Consider the following 20,385-nt stretch of genomic DNA (forward strand, 5'->3'; position numbering starts at 1 on the left):
TTTGCCAATTTTCTATAATAGAATTCCATGGCATCAGAGTCGCCTCCAAATTGTAATAGCATTTTAAAATGATCGCAAAAGGCGAAATTAGTTGTTAGGGTAATTTAACGACCTAAATTGTTAGAACTGCCGAGGGACGTAGAAGCATTTGTCATCATAATTCACCATTCATTTAATTATTATCTGGGCCGCTAATAAACAGACTCACTGTAGCCTATAGCATGGCCTCTACTAGACATCATTTTGAAATTCCCATCACGGACATATCCTGATTCCACAATGTGCTAGAGAAGCCGTCATCTGTCAGAAAGCAGATTAACTAGAAGCCTTCCTATTATGTATCATGTGTTCAGCGCTCCTGCCGGCTGACGGTGGGATTCGTTTAGCCCGTCTGCTCGGGATCATGGGTGTTTCTGAACTGCCGCCCGTGGTAATTTCCAGTGCCAGCCACATAACAAAAGGGTTTATTTACAGCCCCAGTTCATTTCAAGAGTAATTAGAAACATCTTCCAATAAGCGTAGAAAAAACAGTTCACCGACTGACAATTAAGCTCGCTTAAATAAGATTTGTCCAACAGAATTAATGTAGCCTAGTGTTTTTGTGGTCTTTTCTTTGGACACGATGAGACAGATGTAGGCAGTAATACTGGTTACTGTAATGTTGGCTGACTTCCCATACTTTAAATTTGCCCCCTAAATTGTCTTTTTAACCCAAAACAAAGCTGCATATACTTAATTTTAGTACATTTTAGTAAAATTCTTAAAAATACTGCATATTCTTGTAGATTATCTTGATTTACTTCAGGCAGAGTTGCAGGTGGGTTCTCTTTGCTACCATCTACTGTTTGAAGGACGTCAGTGCAATTTAAACTTCGAAAAGCGGTTCATTGGTAGAGCCATACCTGTAACGGTAACAATAACACAAAAACGAAAATTAATGAAAACATTTTTCGAACTGTTTCGAATTGTCGTTTTCTGTCTGAAATAATTCCTGTGCAAATGCTGAACTCAGCCCAGTAGCCCGTTGGTTCTCTTTTTGCAGTAGGCTGAGTTAAGCGCGCAAGGACACGCCTTCGGGGCGTTTCCCTAAACTACCGATACGAGACGAGGCTACTTGAGTAAACATACTGACATCACATTAGGAAGCATGATTGAGTCGAGCGGGGAAAAACCTACCAGTGAATATACATTGAGGACATCTAGTAACGATAAGTCATGTCTTCCCCAAGAAACCTCTGTTTCACTGTATCGTCTCTTGCTTTGATGATTATTTCTTTAACAGTTATTTTAAAGAAATGGCACTGTGGTCTCAGAGAGAAGGATTTTGGAGATGCTGCTCCAAGCATGGATTTAACTCCTGGGCGCAAAAGATTACTTCAACAACTAAGAGAGCGTCAACAAGAAATTGTTCCCTTCTACATTACATCGCAACAGGAGTTATCAGAAATGAAACCAAAATTTTCAAGTGTTGACGGGGAACATACTAAAAGGAATAAAACGTTGTGGAATGCAAAAACGTCTGGATCGGACATTGGATGCAATGATTTGAGTGGCATGACAGTTGTGGATTTTCTTGGAGCTGGTTACACTAAAACGGTGTTAAAGGTCATTTTACCGCAAGGAGTGTCTGTTGCTTTGAAATCTGTAAATGACCAAGGTACTGACATGAGATCTTGTCTTGAGGATTTCAAAGATCCCCGAGGCTGTCAAGAGCTCGTGTCGTTCAAACTGCGGAAAGAAATCGTGTTACTGCAGAGGCTGCAACACCCTAATATCGTAAAGGTAAGAATTAATAAAACAGACAGATTCGTTTAATAGAAAATAGTATTTAATGTTACAGTTACAAAAATAAACTCCTCTAGCTGAACGATTTGTCTGAGCTCCTTGCTGAAATTCTTTTTCATAACTTGGCATAGGTGTTTTGAAACCTTAATTGATGGAATTCAGACCTCACGTCTAATTTTAGTATTTGATGTTTCTGTATCACATGGCGTGCGTTTGTTTTCTATAAAGCTACTACATTTTTGCACACCATGTGTCCACTTCATAATGTTCAGCTGTAGCCTTGCTCGAAGTTCTGACAAACTGCCTTATTTGACTGTTGCAGCTGAGGGGTCAGTGTCAGGACAGTGCCCTGGCAGGAGGGGTCATGGCTGTGTTGGAGCAGGGGACCCCAGTGCAGATGATTCAGCTACTGCAGAGACCCTGGGAAGAGCGTTTTCGGGTAAGATCCTCACCACAACCTCCCCCCCCACCCCCTGCTGAGTGTTAATCAGGAGTTCTCCACCCACTGTTCCCCCATGGGGCATACCTGAAATGGGGGGTGGATTAACTAAAGTGCTATCTCCAAACCAGCTGAGCCCTATCAAATACTCCAAAGGTACAAATATCTGTCTCAAATCCCTCTACTAGCTGTTTAAACTGAGCATAATCTGGCCATCAGTGTGACTGAGTGATGATCTGATACTGGCTTTCAGCAAGGGAGAAATGCAGTATGGAAGGGCCTGATTCAAAAGAGGCAGGTGCAGCCTGTCATTGCGCTTTGATTTTTCATGGTTGTCAACACAGAGCAATTCAGCATCCACCTCTGTTTCTATTAGGCTGCACCAACATGATGGCTAAAATGTTGTGGCTATCATGTATTCAGTACTCCATATACAATATACTGAGTTATAAAATAATCTTCTAACTCATTGCTCTCCTTGTCAATGAATTCAGTGAAATGCAGCTTTGTTTTAAGATGCTGGTCCTCGGTGTAGGACTTGTGGTGCCCTTTCTATGCACATTGTTTGATTTTGCTGCTTTTCATCTTATTTTAGCTCATTTCACTGATTCAGGTGTGTTAGTTATTGGAATCATTTTATTTAGATTAGCTTTTGTATTTTTGAAAATGTATGTAATAGGTATTTATTTAGACTAGAATAGCATTTAAGAACCCTTTAAATTAGTTAAAACTTTGAAAATTTTGTGTAATCTCTGTATCCTTTTATATATTTGTTAATAATAGAATCCACTGCTCACTTCCACGCCAATATTAAGCGTTCATGTAATACCCTTTATGTTCTATTGGTGGAGATGTATGTATACTTACAATTACCAATTGGCATCGATCGAATTATTGAATGTTTACACTGTGCTAACATGATTACTTTCACATGTGAATTTTGCTCCGCTAACCCTCTGATCCCACTGTGCTGCAGGTCTGTCTTGGCCTGGTCCGACTCCTGCACTACCTGTCAAACTCCCCGCTAGGCTCTGTGGCATTGCTGGACTTCCAGCCACGGCAGTTCGTCATGGTGTCTGGTGAGCTTAAGCTCACTGACTTGGATGATGCCAACGCTGGGGAGCCGGCGTGCCAGGCCCACTCGGACTGCCTGCTGCGTTTTCCACTGCGCAACTTCACAGCACTGTGCTCGCCGCACGGGATTTGCGAGGGCCTGAACGAGATGAGGAACCTCTACAATGCCTACAGGTGACTGTGGCCTGCATTCCTACCTTTATTGTCTTGCCGGATGATAAAGAGCTTGTTTTACAAGTGCCTCCTGGGGTTGGCGCGAGGGAGTTTTATGGCTGACACCCCCCACCCAGCTACCCACCCACCCGCCAGGCTTGGTATGATTAATTGTCCACTGTGGAGAGTATCATGGGCACCAGTGGAAGCATATTAATTGAGTAGCTTGAATTACTGCGTGTTCCAGTCTGGTAGCCTGACAAAGGACATGCAGATCATTGTCAGATGTAACTTTGTTGTTCTTGTGTCTCCAGATATTTCTTCATTTATCTGCTGCCTCATCAGACTCCAGCAGCGCTAAAACCTCTCGTGGATCAGATAATGAATGCAACAGGTGAACAGATTTTCTGTTTTTGTGGTCTCAGACATCATGTCTCTTGATTGGTGAAAATTTACTTTTCTGATCCTATTATATAAATAATAGTGATGTTCTCCAACAGGGGAGTTGAAGCAGAGCATTAACAAAACACTGGAGGTGTTTGAAGACATTTTGCATGTATACAAGTCTGGGATGTATCTACGGAACATGCCTATTTCCATAATTAAAGGTATTTATTAAATGCTATCCTCTGATATTGTATATTGATGGTGATTTCTGGCCATTGTCATTTAGTCTCATTAATTTTCTTGCTGTTAGAACTCCTGCACACCCCCCACTTGCAGTCATTTTTTTGTTCAGCCTCTGTCATATTAGTAAGAGATAAACAGATTGTTTTTGTTCTTAGAAATATTTTGGTGTTTATACTCTATATGCCCCGACGGCACCTTACTCTTCAGTTTTCTCCTCACACATCAGTCCCTTAGTGCTTGAAAACAGATATACGTTTTATTTTTTGTGGAACAAAGAACATTACACGTTCTGAATGCATTTCTGAATGCAGAGGCACTCCTCTGGACGAGAAATGTGCTTATATTAATGTCCAAAATATAACTGGAGCAGCACCCTGAAGCAGATGTGTAAAGAGAGACTGCGTAATTTAATCTGTCTTCAAGCAGTGGTGAAGTACTGATGTCCCCTGCAGGACTTTGGTGCTTTAGCTCTCTCTCTCTCACTCTGTGGAGAACCTGAGCTCTGCCAACCATAAATCATCTGCATGGCTAGAATTCAACAGAGCAGAGGCATAAAAAGGACCAGACATTGCTAGAACTATCTTCTGTCCAAACAAGTTCACAGCAGCTCTTGTAAAATGTTTCAACACATTTGTTGATCTTTTCCCTCCCTTTGTCAGTGTTAGAGAGCTACTGTTTAGGTGCTTGCTTCTTAGCAGCAACCTGTCCTCAGTCTCTGTTCATCTTAAACACACACGCACACATGCTCACCCGGTTGCTTTTAACCACCTTTCATATCAAGTGAAAGGCATACCAGTAAGCAACATGAGTCTCTGCCACCTCTGCTGAGAGCAGGAGGTGTCTGTTCTCTTTATATGCACCTAACATGCTAATGCTCAGCAGATGAGCTTTGGCACGGAGCTGAGCAAGCCATTAACCATTTATGGTCTGATGTGGTTTTTGACGTGTGTGTGTGTGTATTTTATTTCCTACCTCTTTACAGATTACGCTGTACTGAAAGGGATTGGGACTGCCGGGAACATGGAGTACAAATGCTGGCTATCATACAGCCATCAGGGCTGTGTGCTGTCTGTGTACAATGCCACAGAGGCTGCCCTCATCTGCAACTCGCACCCACAATGCACCAGCTTCTCCGTTAGTGGCCAAAAGACATGGACAGGTTGGCATTTAGCTCAAAATGTAGTAACACATGTCTATCACACAAAAATAAAACATACTGCAGTCTGCTTTTAACTAACCCTTTTAAACCTGGGTTAACACTATCGACAAAAAAATCACCAATCTATCCCAAATAAATATATTGTACATAGCTAATACATAAAGTATTGAATCCACGAATTTAAAAGAGCATGTTCTATAAAATAATAGGATGTGCTTTCGCATTGCAGTAAATTCCACCAATGCTGTCTTGCGTTAGCCCACCATCGTACTGATACATCCAACATCAAATGGACATCTTTGTTTGATGGGCATGCTTTCAGCACAGCCACGGCTACCACTATTCATGTTCATTGTGCGTGCGTTTGTAACTCTGGGTCCTCCTTGCCTTTACTTGCCTGCAGGCCGACTTCTCGCCTCCTTCAGAAGTGGCTTCAGCCATCTGGTTCCAGATGTGAGCTCAACGGTCTATGTGAGGAGATCCAAAGCCTCTGCAGCTGTGCTTTAAGGGAGAAAAGAGAGAGAGAGAGAGCCTGGGGGATGGGGCAGAAGTCTAAAATGAACGAATGCAATGTATTTATAGGCATCCCACTCAAAAGTCTGTTTGATCTGCCCGCCAGTCCTACACACTGCCAAGAGGTGTTTAAAAGGATTTCCCTTCAGGTATAATTATGCTCTCTGCAAGCAAAGAAACACCCAACTGTCAGTGGGCTTTTTTGTCTTTCTGTTGTATGTGTGGTACAGTCTATTGAAAGTACATGAAGCCTATTCTGCAGTCTACAGCATGCAGAAAGAAACCAAGCACTTCTATAGATTTACTTTCATGTTAATAGTGCCTGAAGTCCCATGGCATTTGTGCTGATAGTTGGCAAATCTTAAGTGTAGTGTTCAACAGGCAAGAAAGTACTGAGACAAACAGCTGGGCCTGACCTGAGCTTTACTTCTGTGACTGCATAGTTGTTGTAAGATACTACAGCTGACTTTACTTTATTCACTTTTTATGGTCCCCCACATTTCCATCCCATGGATGTGATGCTTTTGTTGTTCTTTCAGAGAAAGAGTTTGAGACTGTCTGTCCACATCTGGATGTTAGGCAGCATATGTATTTGTGATGCAAGTGTAAATAAAAACATTTTACTTCATCATGTTGTCTCATATGTTGTGATGTACAGCAAACCAAACAAAGTAAAGAATCCCTCTGCATGGTGTTGGCATTCTCCTCTTCACTGTGAAGCTCTATTCATAGCTGTCACTCTGTCCACTCTCCTGTCTTCAATCTGTAAAGCATTTCATGGAACCACCCCCCACCCCCACAAAGTTTATACAAAACCTTTCCACTGCATGCTAATAAATTACCTGTATGGTCATTATGGCTTAATTATTGCATGCAAATGCTTTTTGTTTGAGGTCTCTTTTTCATGGAGATGCCTGAAAAACAGACTCGCATTAAGAACAATTAAAGTAAATCTGCTGTTAGCACACGAATGAGGGGAGCCATCTGGCCCTCCATTCAGGGGGGCATTGTAGATATGCACAGATAAGCACACACCCAGGGCTGCTCAGCAGTGCCCAGGGCTTGATCTGTTTAATGGGCTAGATTTAAAGCCCCCCCCCCCCCCAACTAGCCTGTCATGGGGTTCAGGGGTTCTCCAGCTGATAAGATCTCATGCAATTATCCTAAATTATCCAAGGTATTGAAAATGAGAATGTAGAGTGAATCACTAGTAATGGAACTGACCTGGAGGCAGGGCTTGCCCATCTGGTGGGCCACTCCAACAAAAGGACTACAGGTATTCTGGAACCAGCGAATACCACTGAGATGGTTAACAATGGAGTCATGATACCAATTTTTGTGGTTTTTGTAGTGTACTTAAAGGGCATGAAAATCAGCATGGTCCTAACATGAATACCTTCCTGTAACTGGCGTTGTGGACATCCTTGTGTTTATCTTGGCTCATGCTTTGGTGGCCATGACTTCTGCTTGCCGTCAAGTATGCAAAACCCTGTATCCTAAAACATATTTGTTTCCTTGGACTATGAAGGTTAAATGCAAGTCACAAATGTAAAGATAGCATAGGCAATATGTTCAATTACTAATTATATCTGAGCAACTTATGCTTTGCTATTTTTATCTTGAAGAACAATACCTATACTTACTTTTATTTTAGAAGCTGAAACTTCTATAGGCTGTTCAAAGAGTATAGAAACACAGAGAAAGGTTCCTTTCTTCTCTGCCTTCTTGTGAGTCATAGAGTTGGGCTCTGTTCCTGTGGCTTAAACCTACAGCTGTGGTGGTGATGAGGAAGGTTGTTATTGCATACTGCTCTCGCTGCCATTTTGTTTCCTTAGTTTCCAGTTTCACTTGCGCCATTTCCATCATTTTTATTCATGACCTCCATCTGGAAATGATATGTAGGCAAAAACAAGCCTGTGCTGTTGGCTTGGAAACGTGTCGAGCTGTATTAGTGCTCCTGGACACTGTATGCTCATGCTGTCTCATGCTGCCAAATAACCTCCAGAAGGTCCTAAGGGACAAACAGTGAACTACTATGACTCTCAACTCATTCAAAATGTTTAGTTAATCATAGTCTAAGATGCAACATCCATATAATATCCACTGGCAAAGGACATTAAAGGATTTTCCCTTCCCATGGATGGATCTAAACATCAGAGTGGAAGGTAATCATAAAAGGAGCTCACAACTGCATTTGTAACATATCCCTCCAGCAGGCCTGAAGATAAAGTGCTTCAAAACATAACCAGAATCTCATGTTAAGTCTTGGGTCCTCTGAAAGCATTCACACTATAGCAGTGTTTGCTCCTGGATCAGTTTTTTATCTAAAAGAAATCTCTACTTCTCCTTATTCTTCTTCAAACTAATCTGCCTCATTCCTCTGACTATGGTGATTTTTTAAGGAGTATGGTGTCAAAAATATACATTTACTTTTAACTTTGCACTACACATTTTTGACCAAACCTCATACACTGTTATTTTAGGCTAGAGAGCAACCAGTTTGCTTACTGTCAGAACTTGAAAAGTACACAGGCTGTTGTAGGAATATGGAAACATAGAGAGAGCTTACTTTCTTCTCTACCTACTTGTGAGTCACACAGTGGGGCTCTGTTCCTGTGGGTTAAACCTACAGCTGGACACTGGGGTGGTGATCAAGGGAATTGTTATTACAAGCCGCTCTCTTCCCGCCATTCTGTTTCTTTAGTTTCCAGTTTCACTTGAGTCATTTCTATCCTTTTTATTCATGACCTCCATCTGGAAATGATATGTAGGCAAAACAAGCCTGAGCTGTTGGCTTGGAAACATGTCGAGCTGTATTAGTGCTCCTGGACACTGTACTCTCATGCTGCTTGTGGGGCACAAAACCAAATAACCTTCAGGAGTTTGTAAAGGGAAACAGTGGACGTCTCTGTCTCACTACAGGTTCAAACTGTTTAGGTAACCACGGACTGTGCTGCACAAAGCGTTCCACTGACAAAGGACACCTTTGAGTTTTCTCCTCACACAAATGCTTCTAATCTTCACAGAGCAGTCATGGAAGAGCTGCTGATAAACTGCATTGACACCTCCAGCAGGTCTTAGCTTTCAGCCTGCAACTGTTAGCCTTCCACATGTTAGGATGGGTTCTCTGAATGCACCCTCACCATGTCAGAGCGTATACTTAGATTAGCTTTTCGTTTGAAGGTAAACCCCACTTCTGCACTCCCCTCCTCCTCCTTCTTCTCAAACAAGCCTGCCTCATTTATCACTGTGGGTTCATCAGGGCTTCATTCCAATGCCATGGCCTGACACACAGCTTCCGTAAATCATCTTTCATCTGGTTGGCCTTTCTATTGCTTGACCAGAGGGCTGAACAGGACAGGGTTAGTGAAGGGAGACAAGAGGGGGTGGGGGAGAACACAGAGAGCTGAGAGTCTGGTGCCGTGGCAGTGGCTGCTGGAGAAATCAAAGGTCTCGCAGCCTTTTGTTTTCTGGAGGTCTGTTAACTTCATGACTGGTTTATGGCTGCCTCTCAGCAGGCTCAGTATACTGACTGGGCTACAGGGAGGTTTTTAGCCTTCAAATGAGCTACTTAGTAAGCATTTTCATCTAGCCCGTATTGCTGCCATGACTGGTCATGTTTCACACACACACAGCCTTTAAGGCAGCATTAATAGTAACAGCAAGTTGAGAAATTAATTGCTACCTATAGAAGGCCAAGTACACAAATATTTAGCAGGGATTATTAAACTAAAATACTAGAGCTTTATCCTAACTTTATCAAGTGCAAATGTAATGGCAAAGAAATATTTAAAACATAATGGTACAATATTTGCAACAGCCTAGAACCACTTAAATTTAGAATACTTCCTAGAATGTGAATAAATTAACAAGTGCTTCCACATTCTCTGACTGCTTCTGCATTACCAAAGATAGATATGCACAGTAATTGCTATTAATAATTCACAGATCAGAGTTGTCCAAGAGTTGCATTTTAAGGTCTTACTGGAGGGAATTTGGAGATGGGGCACTTCAGACCAGAGTGGGACACTCCACCACTGATGGACAAGGATGACAAAACTGCAAGACTTTCCCTTGACGTCAGATTTAAATCTAAATAAAAGGAAATGCCAGGTGTCCTGAATTCAAGAATCAGACTTGCTTTGTGGTGATGTAGTTCTGAACCATGACTGGAGACTTGGAAAGCCTCCACAAGTTTTGTATTTGATCCTTTCTGTCTAAGGGATGCATGATCTTAGTTAGGGAGAGATGATCATGATTATGAGAGAAATCATAGACCAGACAAGCAGCTGAGTTATTGATCATTTGTAGAGGACATGAAGGCAACATGAGAATGAAAGGAGAGAGCTGCTGTAGTCCACTCTAGAAATAATCAAGGCCTAAGTTGAGAAATTGGACAGCTTCTATTGGTAATTCACATATGAGGCAATATTAGGTAGATGTTTAAAAGACAGTATCTTAAATCTCAATATTAAAACATTTTTTTTCTTTAAACAAAACTAAGCCATGTCAAATGTTCCAAATGTGAATCATTAGAATACAATACAGTTTTCTCTGACACTTGTGCCAAATCTTCTAGATAATTTTTTTGTTTAGTTTGTGTACCAAATATATCCACTTATCTTATTACCATAGTTAACATACAAACCTGAGAGATACTGAGAGTAAAATTGCTGCCTGTAGCCTACTGTAATTAGAAGAGTACTTCACTGGCCATAAAACAGTTACAATTAATTCAGGAGTTTTATTGTCAAATCTGGCACCATTAAGAGTTCATTAGCACATATCATTAGAATTGTGACAGCAGGACCTTTGAGGAATACTAATGAAATGCAACTCCTGCATTTTACATGTCTTGCCTCCTGTGTGGACTGATTTATCATGGCCAGTCTTGTATGGAATGCAAGTTGGCTTAGGTAAGTGGCTTTGTTGCCAACATTAAATTGGTCAAACTAGAGCCAGTTAATGTGTAACATTTTGCTAGACATTTTATGATCAATTTGTGAAAACATGCACCAGTTTAGTTTGTGTTTTGGAGCCTATTAAGGACTGAAAGCAATTTTCAGTGATAACCCAGAGAAAACAGTCCAGCAAGGTCCAGACTGAATGGGTCTGTGGCTAGTGCAGAGGGGTTGGAGAGGGGTTATGTTTGGAGAAAGTGACTCCTCTTTAAGCTCTCTTGCAAACAGGGTCTGGAGGGATCAAAGTGAGCTGGGGAGGTAGGGTTCCCAGAGGATTGGTGGGGGAACCAGAGAGTCAGTGGGGGTCCCAGAGGGTCAGTGGGGGTCTTGTAGAACCTGGGGAGAGAGCCAAGCCCACACAACTGACAGCCCTGTGAGTCACTCTGCCGAACACAGACCTCTTTCAAGGACACACTGCTTATTCAGGACCAAAGCAGAGGTTAAAATACTAAGCAACCACTTGAACAACTTACCATGACTTGACAAACTCAGATGTCTTTCTCAAAAATAGGTCAGATTGTTTATTAATCTTTCTGTTTAATGCCTAGTAACATGGAAAATGTTTATAAAAACCCTATAAGAATGAATGGCCTACTTTTTCATGACACAGAAAAGATTATTTATGTCTGTATCATTGTAGTTGGATACTGTAGTGCCCGGTACTGCAGCAGCCTGTCTTCTCACTAAAACCAAGGGAGCATAATACTTCAGCGCTAGCCTCTCTTCTTTGGTTATTTTAGAATTTATTTTTATTTCATTTTGGTGCTAACCTATTAAACACTACATGACAATGCCCATGGGTATCCTGCAGATGTATTGTCCTCATATGAAAATATAAACTGATGAACTAGGGGCTTCTAGTTGTCCCAAGAACAAAGTGTACAAAATCTGGTCATTGCATTATGTCATGTCTAAGGTCTACGGTCTGGATCTGTGTTTTACAGAGTAAAATGTGCATTTCTTTATATTGTGAAGCATTTTGTCGCATATACAATACCTAAATAATGTGATCTAGAATAGCCTTTTCATATTATGCATAGAAAATGACAAAGTACTTTAAACAAGTTTCACCTCACAAAAGATCTCCTTTACCAGAAGATATGAGGTCTCCTTTACTGTTACCAGATCTCCTTTAGGATAGGTTACTTGACAGCAAGCGGAGCGCAAGTAAGATGAAAGCAACATAATTTATTATTTCATATTTAAGCAACAGTATTTATTTAGGAATTGTTAATACTGACTTTGGGACTTTGGGATTAGGGACTATTGACAGATTTCTGCCAATTAAAAATGTGGTTAGTTTTACTTACTTGAACTTAACTGTATCTCAAGGTTTTCTGACATAAAAACTATTGCGTGGTATCGCCTCGTGCGCCCCGCCTGTCGTTCAAGCTTGTTTTCACATGGCGTTTAGGCTAGATAAATCAGAAGTCTTAATATACAAGTAAATATCGTAATATACAATTAAGAAAATAAGTAAATCCTATTTTAGCTTGCATTTTATGAAAAAGATAAAAGGCCACAATTGTGTCCATAACGTTTGTGCTTGTGGGGTAGCCCTAACAGAATTTACAAAAATTAGCTACAAGCTTTAAAGAAATGTCTTGGTTTTCCCTGAGACCAGGCAGCGATAATTAAGTTTACTCAGTCTGGTAAGGCATGCTTTAATCATTTCTTGAAAACCTTTGATGTTTCATATGGTCTCTTTGTCGGAGAAGCCATCTGTGCATATGTGCGGATCTGACGCCATCTGGTGGATATTACTTTTTTTCGGACAGAAACTAATGTCTTTCTATGATATCAGCCTATTTAAGGAAGTAGCAAAAGCTTACCATTTTCTCTAGACATGGGTTTGTGTGTTTCTATAAATACTTTTCTGCTAGTTACAAATAATATAATCCCCATGTCGATAACCACACCTACATCTGTGCTTCTGTTGTTTGGTCTCTTTACAACTACATACAGCTAGTCTACACAGTAAAATCTGAAACAATCATGTCAAATATTTTTACATACTGTGCACTGCATTTTAAGACACCAAATTTAAAGTTTATAAAAAATGAAAAATAATAAAACATCAAATTGTGCAGAAATGAAAACATAAATTACAGACACACTCTATCAACAGTTTTGTTTCTAGTGGGAAAATACATGAATTATTTAATGGTAGCTTTGTGATGGCCTGAATGGTCTAATGAGCATTAACACAGGAGTGGCTGCAGCCATATTCTGGCACTGTGCCTTTCTAGTGTAAGAGGCCCAGTCAGATTAAATGGACTGGCTCCAGAAGGGAGGAGTGTAAACATATTTATCATCCAATAGCAGGCAGGCCACCAGTGTTTGATATGCATTCTTAACATCCCATGGTCCTTGGCTAGCTAGAGAGGACAGAAGAAGGTTTGATGGTCTCCATATCAGTACGAGACGTGTTTGGGAGCGATTTCCACTACTGTCCATGATGTCAGACTGCGAGGGACTTGCTATGGGTGAGTGTCAAAGAACTTTATTCTTCTCTCTGCTTGAATTGGTTCCATGGAGACAGCTCATCCTGCAAGTATTCTACTTGATGGGAGCACAGGGATTCTGGCCTTATATGGCTACTTTAGCATTGGTCATCTTTGTCATAGAATTGGCTTAGAAGGGGAACAGCAATGTTTTAATTTTCTCTGTGTGGGTGTGAATACTGGAATGTTGACATGGAGTGAAAGATGAGAAAGAAGGAACATAGTGTATGAGCTCATGCATGCCACAGTGAAATGTAGTGTCTCTAGGCAGTGCAGCGATGAGTTTGCATAAGCATCTGTTCTGTATTAAGCTTTATTTCAAGACACACATAAAATTCCTGGCTGGCAAAATTCACAGTATTGTCTGAGCAATGTGGTGTCATGTGCTCTGTGTATGCCTCTTTGACTGCTTGCTGCATGCACTGAGTAAGCAGCTCTACAAGAGATGAAAAAGTGGATAGGCTGCTTCCCCCACAGATAACAACAGTGGTCTGGGGAGAGCTGAAGAGTGGCTTTCTGGCAGCATAGCAGAAGCAATCAGATATAAATAGTACTTACTGCCACTTTGCCCCTTAGTGTGTGGGACGGTCCTCTTCCTCTCCTATTAAATGTTTTACTTGCTAAATTAAAGCACTAGTACAGTGAGCTAAGGCACCTCAGAGCCTTGGGTGAAAAATAAGATTCTATTCTGGGCACATGCAAATTAAAAATACAGAAAGATTTTATAATCTCATATCAACAGGCATCCAAAGCTTTTGCCATATTGTCTCCAACCACTTCAGGCACTGCTGAAGTTATGTCGTTAAGCAAGCCTTGTATGCATTATTATGACTGGAGCAACATATAAGCATGGATAAAATCATGAGTATTTCTCAGAAACTGAACACAGTGAGGTGGACTGTAGCTAGCCCTTACTGACATGAGTACTTTCCAAACAGTTGTTAATACACTATAAAGGTATATGGTCAGCTGTCCTGAAATATTGAAGGTGCTGTCTTTGCTCTTGATAAAAGACTTGTCTAATGCAGAGAGTTACATCACCCAGATCTCTGTGCGAAACAGAACATGTTCCAAACTGTCACAATTTGTGTTCTACTAATACTAGTATATTACCTTTGAGCACCTACTTAACAGTATGCATAACAATACAAAACTATAAAAATACAGTATAACAATATAGCAGTACAATACATAGATCAAAGTGCAATTATGGTTGAGGAATGGGCCAAGAATTGACAGGGGCACTGAAAAAGCCCGGAAGTTTAAAAAATATATTCTTATGCTAAATATAAGTATATATTGATATCCATAAGTCTTTCCAAGTGACATATTTGACAGAGTGCTAAATAGTGATTTCAGGAGAAATTTGAGGTTTTGACTTTGGCGGAGAATAAGATCACAGTGTCTTTTCCTCATCATTATAAGCCAAGCTGTCTGAGTCTTACAGTTAGATAAGGATGCGAGCACTATGCAAATGAGAGGAAGGTTATGTTTCTGCGCATGTATTGCAGGCTGTGATTTGCAGTCTAATCAGCTCATATGACCAGCTTGGATCTTTTGTAATATGAGTATTAGTATGAACTGAGTATGAGTATGAACTGTAAAAGCATGAACCTCAGTTAATATATCATGAAAAGGCAGCTAGTAGTGTTACATTATGCAAGCCTTAAGTGTTGCTATTTGTTGTCATATAGCCCCTGTCTGAATCTATTTTTAATAGTAAAGCTGAACACATTCCAAAAACTGCAGGTTGTGCTGGAGAGATGGATTTTAAAACACACTGTGAAGTATATTTAGCTGCTTACGGTTTTTGCCCATGAGAACATTTTTCATCTTTGCTTAGTCACACAGTCAATAAGCCAGAGCTTTGTATGGAGTGCCACAACATGGGGCTGGGTTTTGGATTATTGTTCAAGATTTTCAATAAAATCTTTGTTGATGATGCTAAGATTTTAACCAATCCACTTTATATAATCACTAAAGTATCAAGAATACCTTTGTATTCTGCTGAAAAATGTAATCCCAGATTTGGTTTCAAACCTCATATTGACCATGTGACATGATTTTGAAGATTTTAGTTAAATAACAGAAAAGGAATTCAACTATATTAACTGCATCTTTTATTGAAATATATGTTCTAACTATGCTTAAATCAAGATTTAAAGTAGTCATATGAGGAAATAATTTTATTATTGAAGCCATTGGAATCATTAGTACCTAACATCAACCACTATGTGTCACTGTGTAGTTATAACCATATGAAAGGGGGACACAGAAAATCCATTTAACTGTGTTACAATCATGAATCCCTAGATTAGGCTTTATGTTCTAATCTAGGGGTTCCTGATAATGACACAAGTAAATGGATAAAGATGTCATTCATGAATTAATCCAACCTCTTATAATGATGATATAGCATATATTCAAGTCATATGGTTTATATATTTATTACTATTGGTGTCATAATAATAATCCATAGATAACGTATATCAACTGGAATCAAATCAAGAAAGGGGTCATCTTTGATGCATCATGACTTTGTTTTATAGATTTGCTGTATTATGGAGTGAGTGTTATAGTTTCTTCCATTGGGTTTTACAACAATTCTGTATGATATTGCTTCCCATTCTTTTAATCCGTTATTCTTAAGGAGGGGTGACTAGTCTTCCTCTACAGCCACATGTGCTAAACAAGACATATTATGCCTGCAATGAGACCTGACAGTTTTGCATCTGTGACAAACAGCTACCAGCCATCATTTACTTCTGCTTTCTGTCTGGCAGAAGAGGGAAAGAGCTCTCCCCTTAAATGGACTGGGCCGCCAGAATTCCTATCAGCCCAAACAATCTAAAATAAGAGGATTCTGCCCTGGCCCTAATTTTATTTTGACAAGATGAAGAAGATTAGTTTTAGGTGTAAAGAATCCTCTTTTAAATACATCACTGCACTGATATCACTGAAAACAACCTTGGTGGCAATAGCTGTATATCATTAGTGACTTCTGGTAATCTGTAAGCAATTGAAACTATACTGGGAATTATGCTGCTTTCAAGGCCTCTAAATATGGTGTAATATTTCATCATTCCCAGCACTTAGTGGTAATTTGTACAGAAGATGGAAATGTTCAGTGTGACGTAACATCCTTCCCCTGCCTGGCCAAGGAGGAATTCATCTCCTAATGGATCCTCTGGCCTGCTTCATAAGAGAGCACATTTATTTTGAGGTTGGGTAGTGCCAGAGAGACAGAATATGACTGTCTAAGACTCTAATGTAAAGTGAGATGTCTGACATGGATATGTGAAGGACAGCAGATTCATATGAAGGAACTCATAAAATCTAATTAAAGGTACATGCTAAAATGTTCAATACAGCCTGTCAACTTATCTGCTTGAATGTATAATCTCTAGCCAATATCTCTAGTCATAGATTTCGGTTGTGCTTGGAATGTGAGCATGTGCTCAAGGCTTTAGTGCATAGGTCACAGAAGGACTGTAGTAAGAGATTTTTGACTTGCACATTTAAATAACTCTGGGAAAGATACTAAATGTATCTCCATGAGTGCTCTATATGTGCATGATATGTGCATGATTCGTGTGGTTGTAGGCAGGTGTCAAGTCAGATGTCATTTAATGATGTCACTGCTTCACTGGACATGATGCCTTGCACAGAGCTCAAATACTGATGTAAGGATAGTCAGCATATCCTAATGCAGTTTGAGCGCTAAAATTAGAAGCAAAGTGCCTATTTCAGAGAACCATGTTCATCTGATTAAGCTTTACGGCCTTCTTCTGTACACATGACCATGACATATATCTTATGATGGACCTAAGCCATACATAGTTCTGGCCTACACAGTGTGGACAACATGATAAAATTATGAAAGATTTGGCAGGTTGTTGTCATGACAGTGTTTCTGCTCTGCTGAAATTGGCATTATATTGAGGTAGCGTTATTACTGGATCTGTGTTGGGGACATCATTGAGAAAGGGTTTTTTCAAAACTGACTTGGCATAATTTTGCCATTGCTGTCCTATAACACTGCGCTGTGTTTTAAAGGCAAAGATTTGAAGAGGTTATAATGAATGTAGAATTATGATGATTGTTATGATAGTATATAATGTACTCATATTTATAAAAAGGGAATTATATAATTGTAACGGCCCAAGTGCCACAGGGCAAGGAGCAGGACGTACAGACTCCCTTGATACGTTAAAGACAATGGCACTCACAAAAACAGTGAACAGGAACGCAAGTAACTTGGAACATTGTGAACATAAACACGAACACTAACACAGACTACGACAAATGTATGACTGATAAAGACGCACACACCAACAACAGTTTAAATACACACGGACATTACAACATGAAACCACGTGCAGGTATGTGCTGACAACAGGGGTGTGGTTACAAACAAGACTAACATTGAACTCCCACTACAAGCAGCGGGACGAACCACGTGACCAGTGGGAAGGGAGCATTCCGTGACAATAATAAAGAAGAAAGTCATGTTTTTTTGTCATCTGTGTTCAGAAGGTTTGATGATAGATATATTGTTATTTATTATACCATGCACAAAAACCATCGGTTCACCATCGGTGATTGAAGTGAAACACTTGTTTTTTCTTCACCTTTGATCAACAGACTTTTGCTAATCCACTCAGATTCCAGTGAGCAGACTGTCATACTGCCCTCTACTCCAGGGAGCACACACGCATTTCTCACATTCCATATGTCATTCATGCCTCTGCCTCTCATCCAGGGTCCCATCCATTCCCTCCACCAGGGCTTCACACCATCTTCTGACAGTGGAGGATGTCTTTCTGACCACAGGTACACTCCTAATGGTCTCACCATACTATATAACGTCTGACACCATAAACCTGGTCTTCCAGGTGGTAAACATATGCTCTGCCCAGACCAAAGATCCAGCTCACTGGCATAGCAGCCAGAACACACATTCACTCTCCTGAATGACTGTCTCCACCACTCTGCCCTCTCCTTCAGAACTGTCTCTGTCACTATGGTTTTTACAATTGCTAACAAGTGTTTTTTTTATTTTGAGTTCCCTTTTTCACTGTTCCTTTTGTTGGTACAGCAGTACTCCTATGTGCATCAAATTATCAACAAACCGCTAATAAACCATCAGCAAACCTTGTGTCACATATATGAGTTATATGGGTCAGGCTTTTTTTAAGGAAAGGCTGACTTCTTTATGGCCAGCTGCAGTTGCTAGGTGGTGACTTGTTGACAACAAACACGAGCAACCTGCTTTATTACCCTGCCTTCCAAAAGTAGAGAACTGTGTGCAGGATTTAATTTCTGAAAGGCTAAATATACAGTAGAAATATGAGCATTATAAGCGCTTCACCTGTTTCTCTATGGCCCCTTCCTGATAATCGACTTAATAGGGGTCTTCTTTTATATATTATGAAAGGTGCTATCAAAAGCTGCTTTAAAAAATCTACTTAGAATGAATGTACTCCTGAGGCATTAACAGATGATTCGTGTCCCCTACATGTTGATTCCAAAATGCTATGCTCTCTCTCTTTTCCTCTCACCCACACACAAACTCACACTCACTCTAGCCCCCGAACATGTGAACGTTATTAAGTGAACAGGGCGGGGAAGCCGTGCCTCTATGTAATTCTCATTAGTTTTCTTCAGGAGGAAGCAGCAGAGCAGAGAAAAGTACAGCTGGAGTTGCAGGCTAAACCACAGGCGCTGCCTCGGTCTGCTGCCCCTGGATTACCCTCATAACCTCTCGACATTTATTATCACACACCAGTAATCTCAGTAGGTGGAAGCTGTTTGGCAAAGAATTGCAATTATATAGCCAAAGAAACCAGATTTGTATATTGAGTTAATGCTGAATCTAGGGGCCACCCACCATTGTAGAACCCCTCAAACAACAAACTACACCCACCAGCAGATGGTGGCAAGATTAATCTTATTTGCAGCTATAACTCTTTCTTCTGTTAGTGTTGCAGTACCCAATGTCAGAGCTGTTAACAGCCTAACAACTGTGCAATATATATATATATATATATATATATATATATATATATATATATATATGCATGCTAGCATCCCTTACACAAGACCACTAGTTCTTATTGACCTCCAAATCAGGGTGAGGGTATGTTTGGATGTGTGGTTAAATTAAATGTGTGTGTGTGTGTGTGTGTATGTGTGTGTGTGTAAAAGAGAGAAAGGGAGAGACACTAGTATGACAGAGAACAATAGGGTGTAGAGCTGTCCAGCTGCCACCCGTGGGATCCTCAGTGCTCATCCTGCAATGATATCCGCCCTTCTTCGCCCAGTTTCTAGCCCTGCCCCCCTTCTCCCCCCCTGTCTTTCTCTCTCCCTCTCCCACTTTCCTCTCTCTCTCTCTCTCTCTCTCTCTCTCTCTCTCTCTCTCTCCCTCTCCCAGGGCAGTGGGGGAGGTACACCACACTGTAATCTCTCAGCACTACCAATGGGCTCCATTTCCTCTCTGGGTACCCTGGGACTCGATTATCACGCAGACAACAGAAGCACTAAAATTGAGACCCCAGTCATATGCTGCTATGTGGTAAATGGTTGTACTGTAGTACTATATCAACAAACAGCCTTAAAAATGCAGTAACAAATAAACAAAAAGAATAACCATGTCGTAATAATCAGATTCTGGGGAGCCTTATGGGCCACTTTGATCTTGCTCTTGGATCAATGCATTGTGACATCTTGCCATTTATGGCTGTTGGAGCTTGACTGGAACTGACAGTAGGGCTTGCGACAGCAACATATCCAAAGCTAAAAATGCATGTTGTGAGCAGACATCAAATCCCCTGACCTCCTGAGAGAGAGAGAGAGAGAAAGAGAGAGAGAGAGAGAGAGAGAGAGAGAGAGAGAGAGAGAGAGAGAGAGAATCTCTTTCCATTCAGCTGGGATTATTCTCTTTGCTGTAGGTTTAGAGGTGGAAGTAGAAGCCAAATCATAAGCACCCATGCATAGAGCTTAAACTCCAGTGTAGCTCTCTGTTGCTGCTGCAAGGAGGCCGATAATCTTCAAAGGCACTCCTCATGGGTGCCTGTGCTCTCTTTAGAATGCCTTGTATTCATTTGTTTGAAGAGCTGCAAATAGAGGCCATGCCATCATCTTTATGCTTATGCCTTTGTGAGCACC

At 40.6% G+C, this 20,385-nt stretch overlaps 2 protein-coding genes across 5 annotated transcripts in view; both read left to right on the forward strand.

Moving 5' to 3' along the window:
- The first annotated feature begins 516 nt into the window (after positions 1–516).
- Positions 517–6,364, forward strand: pkdccb (protein kinase domain containing, cytoplasmic b). Its single transcript, XM_027008879.3, has 7 exons — positions 517–1,782; positions 2,108–2,224; positions 3,201–3,472; positions 3,766–3,845; positions 3,952–4,059; positions 5,064–5,240; positions 5,644–6,364. The coding sequence occupies exons 1-7, from the start codon at positions 1,216–1,218 to the stop codon at positions 5,745–5,747; spliced, it is 1,425 nt and encodes a 474-aa protein (XP_026864680.2). The 5' UTR covers positions 517–1,215; the 3' UTR covers positions 5,748–6,364.
- Positions 6,365–13,068: 6,704 nt separating this feature from the next.
- Positions 13,069–20,385, forward strand: part of eml1 (EMAP like 1) — a 36,740-nt gene continuing 29,423 nt past the window's right edge. For 2 of the 4 annotated variants that reach the window (XM_081721120.1, XM_081721123.1), the window contains exons 1-2: positions 13,080–13,200; positions 17,981–18,051. Coding sequence is in view for 1 of the 4 variants with exons in the window: in XM_035533079.2 (XP_035388972.2) it covers positions 13,170–13,200 (31 nt within the window). In the remaining 3 variants the exon portion in view is untranslated. Of the gene's footprint in view, positions 13,201–17,980; positions 18,052–20,385 lie in introns of all 4 variants that reach the window. The other 2 variants (XM_035533079.2, XM_035533075.2) reach the window with 2 other exon arrangements.

This window comes from Electrophorus electricus, chromosome 10 (assembly GCF_041902795.1).
Source record: "Electrophorus electricus isolate QZ-2024a chromosome 10, ASM4190279v1, whole genome shotgun sequence".
Taxonomy (NCBI): domain Eukaryota; kingdom Metazoa; phylum Chordata; class Actinopteri; order Gymnotiformes; family Gymnotidae; genus Electrophorus; species Electrophorus electricus.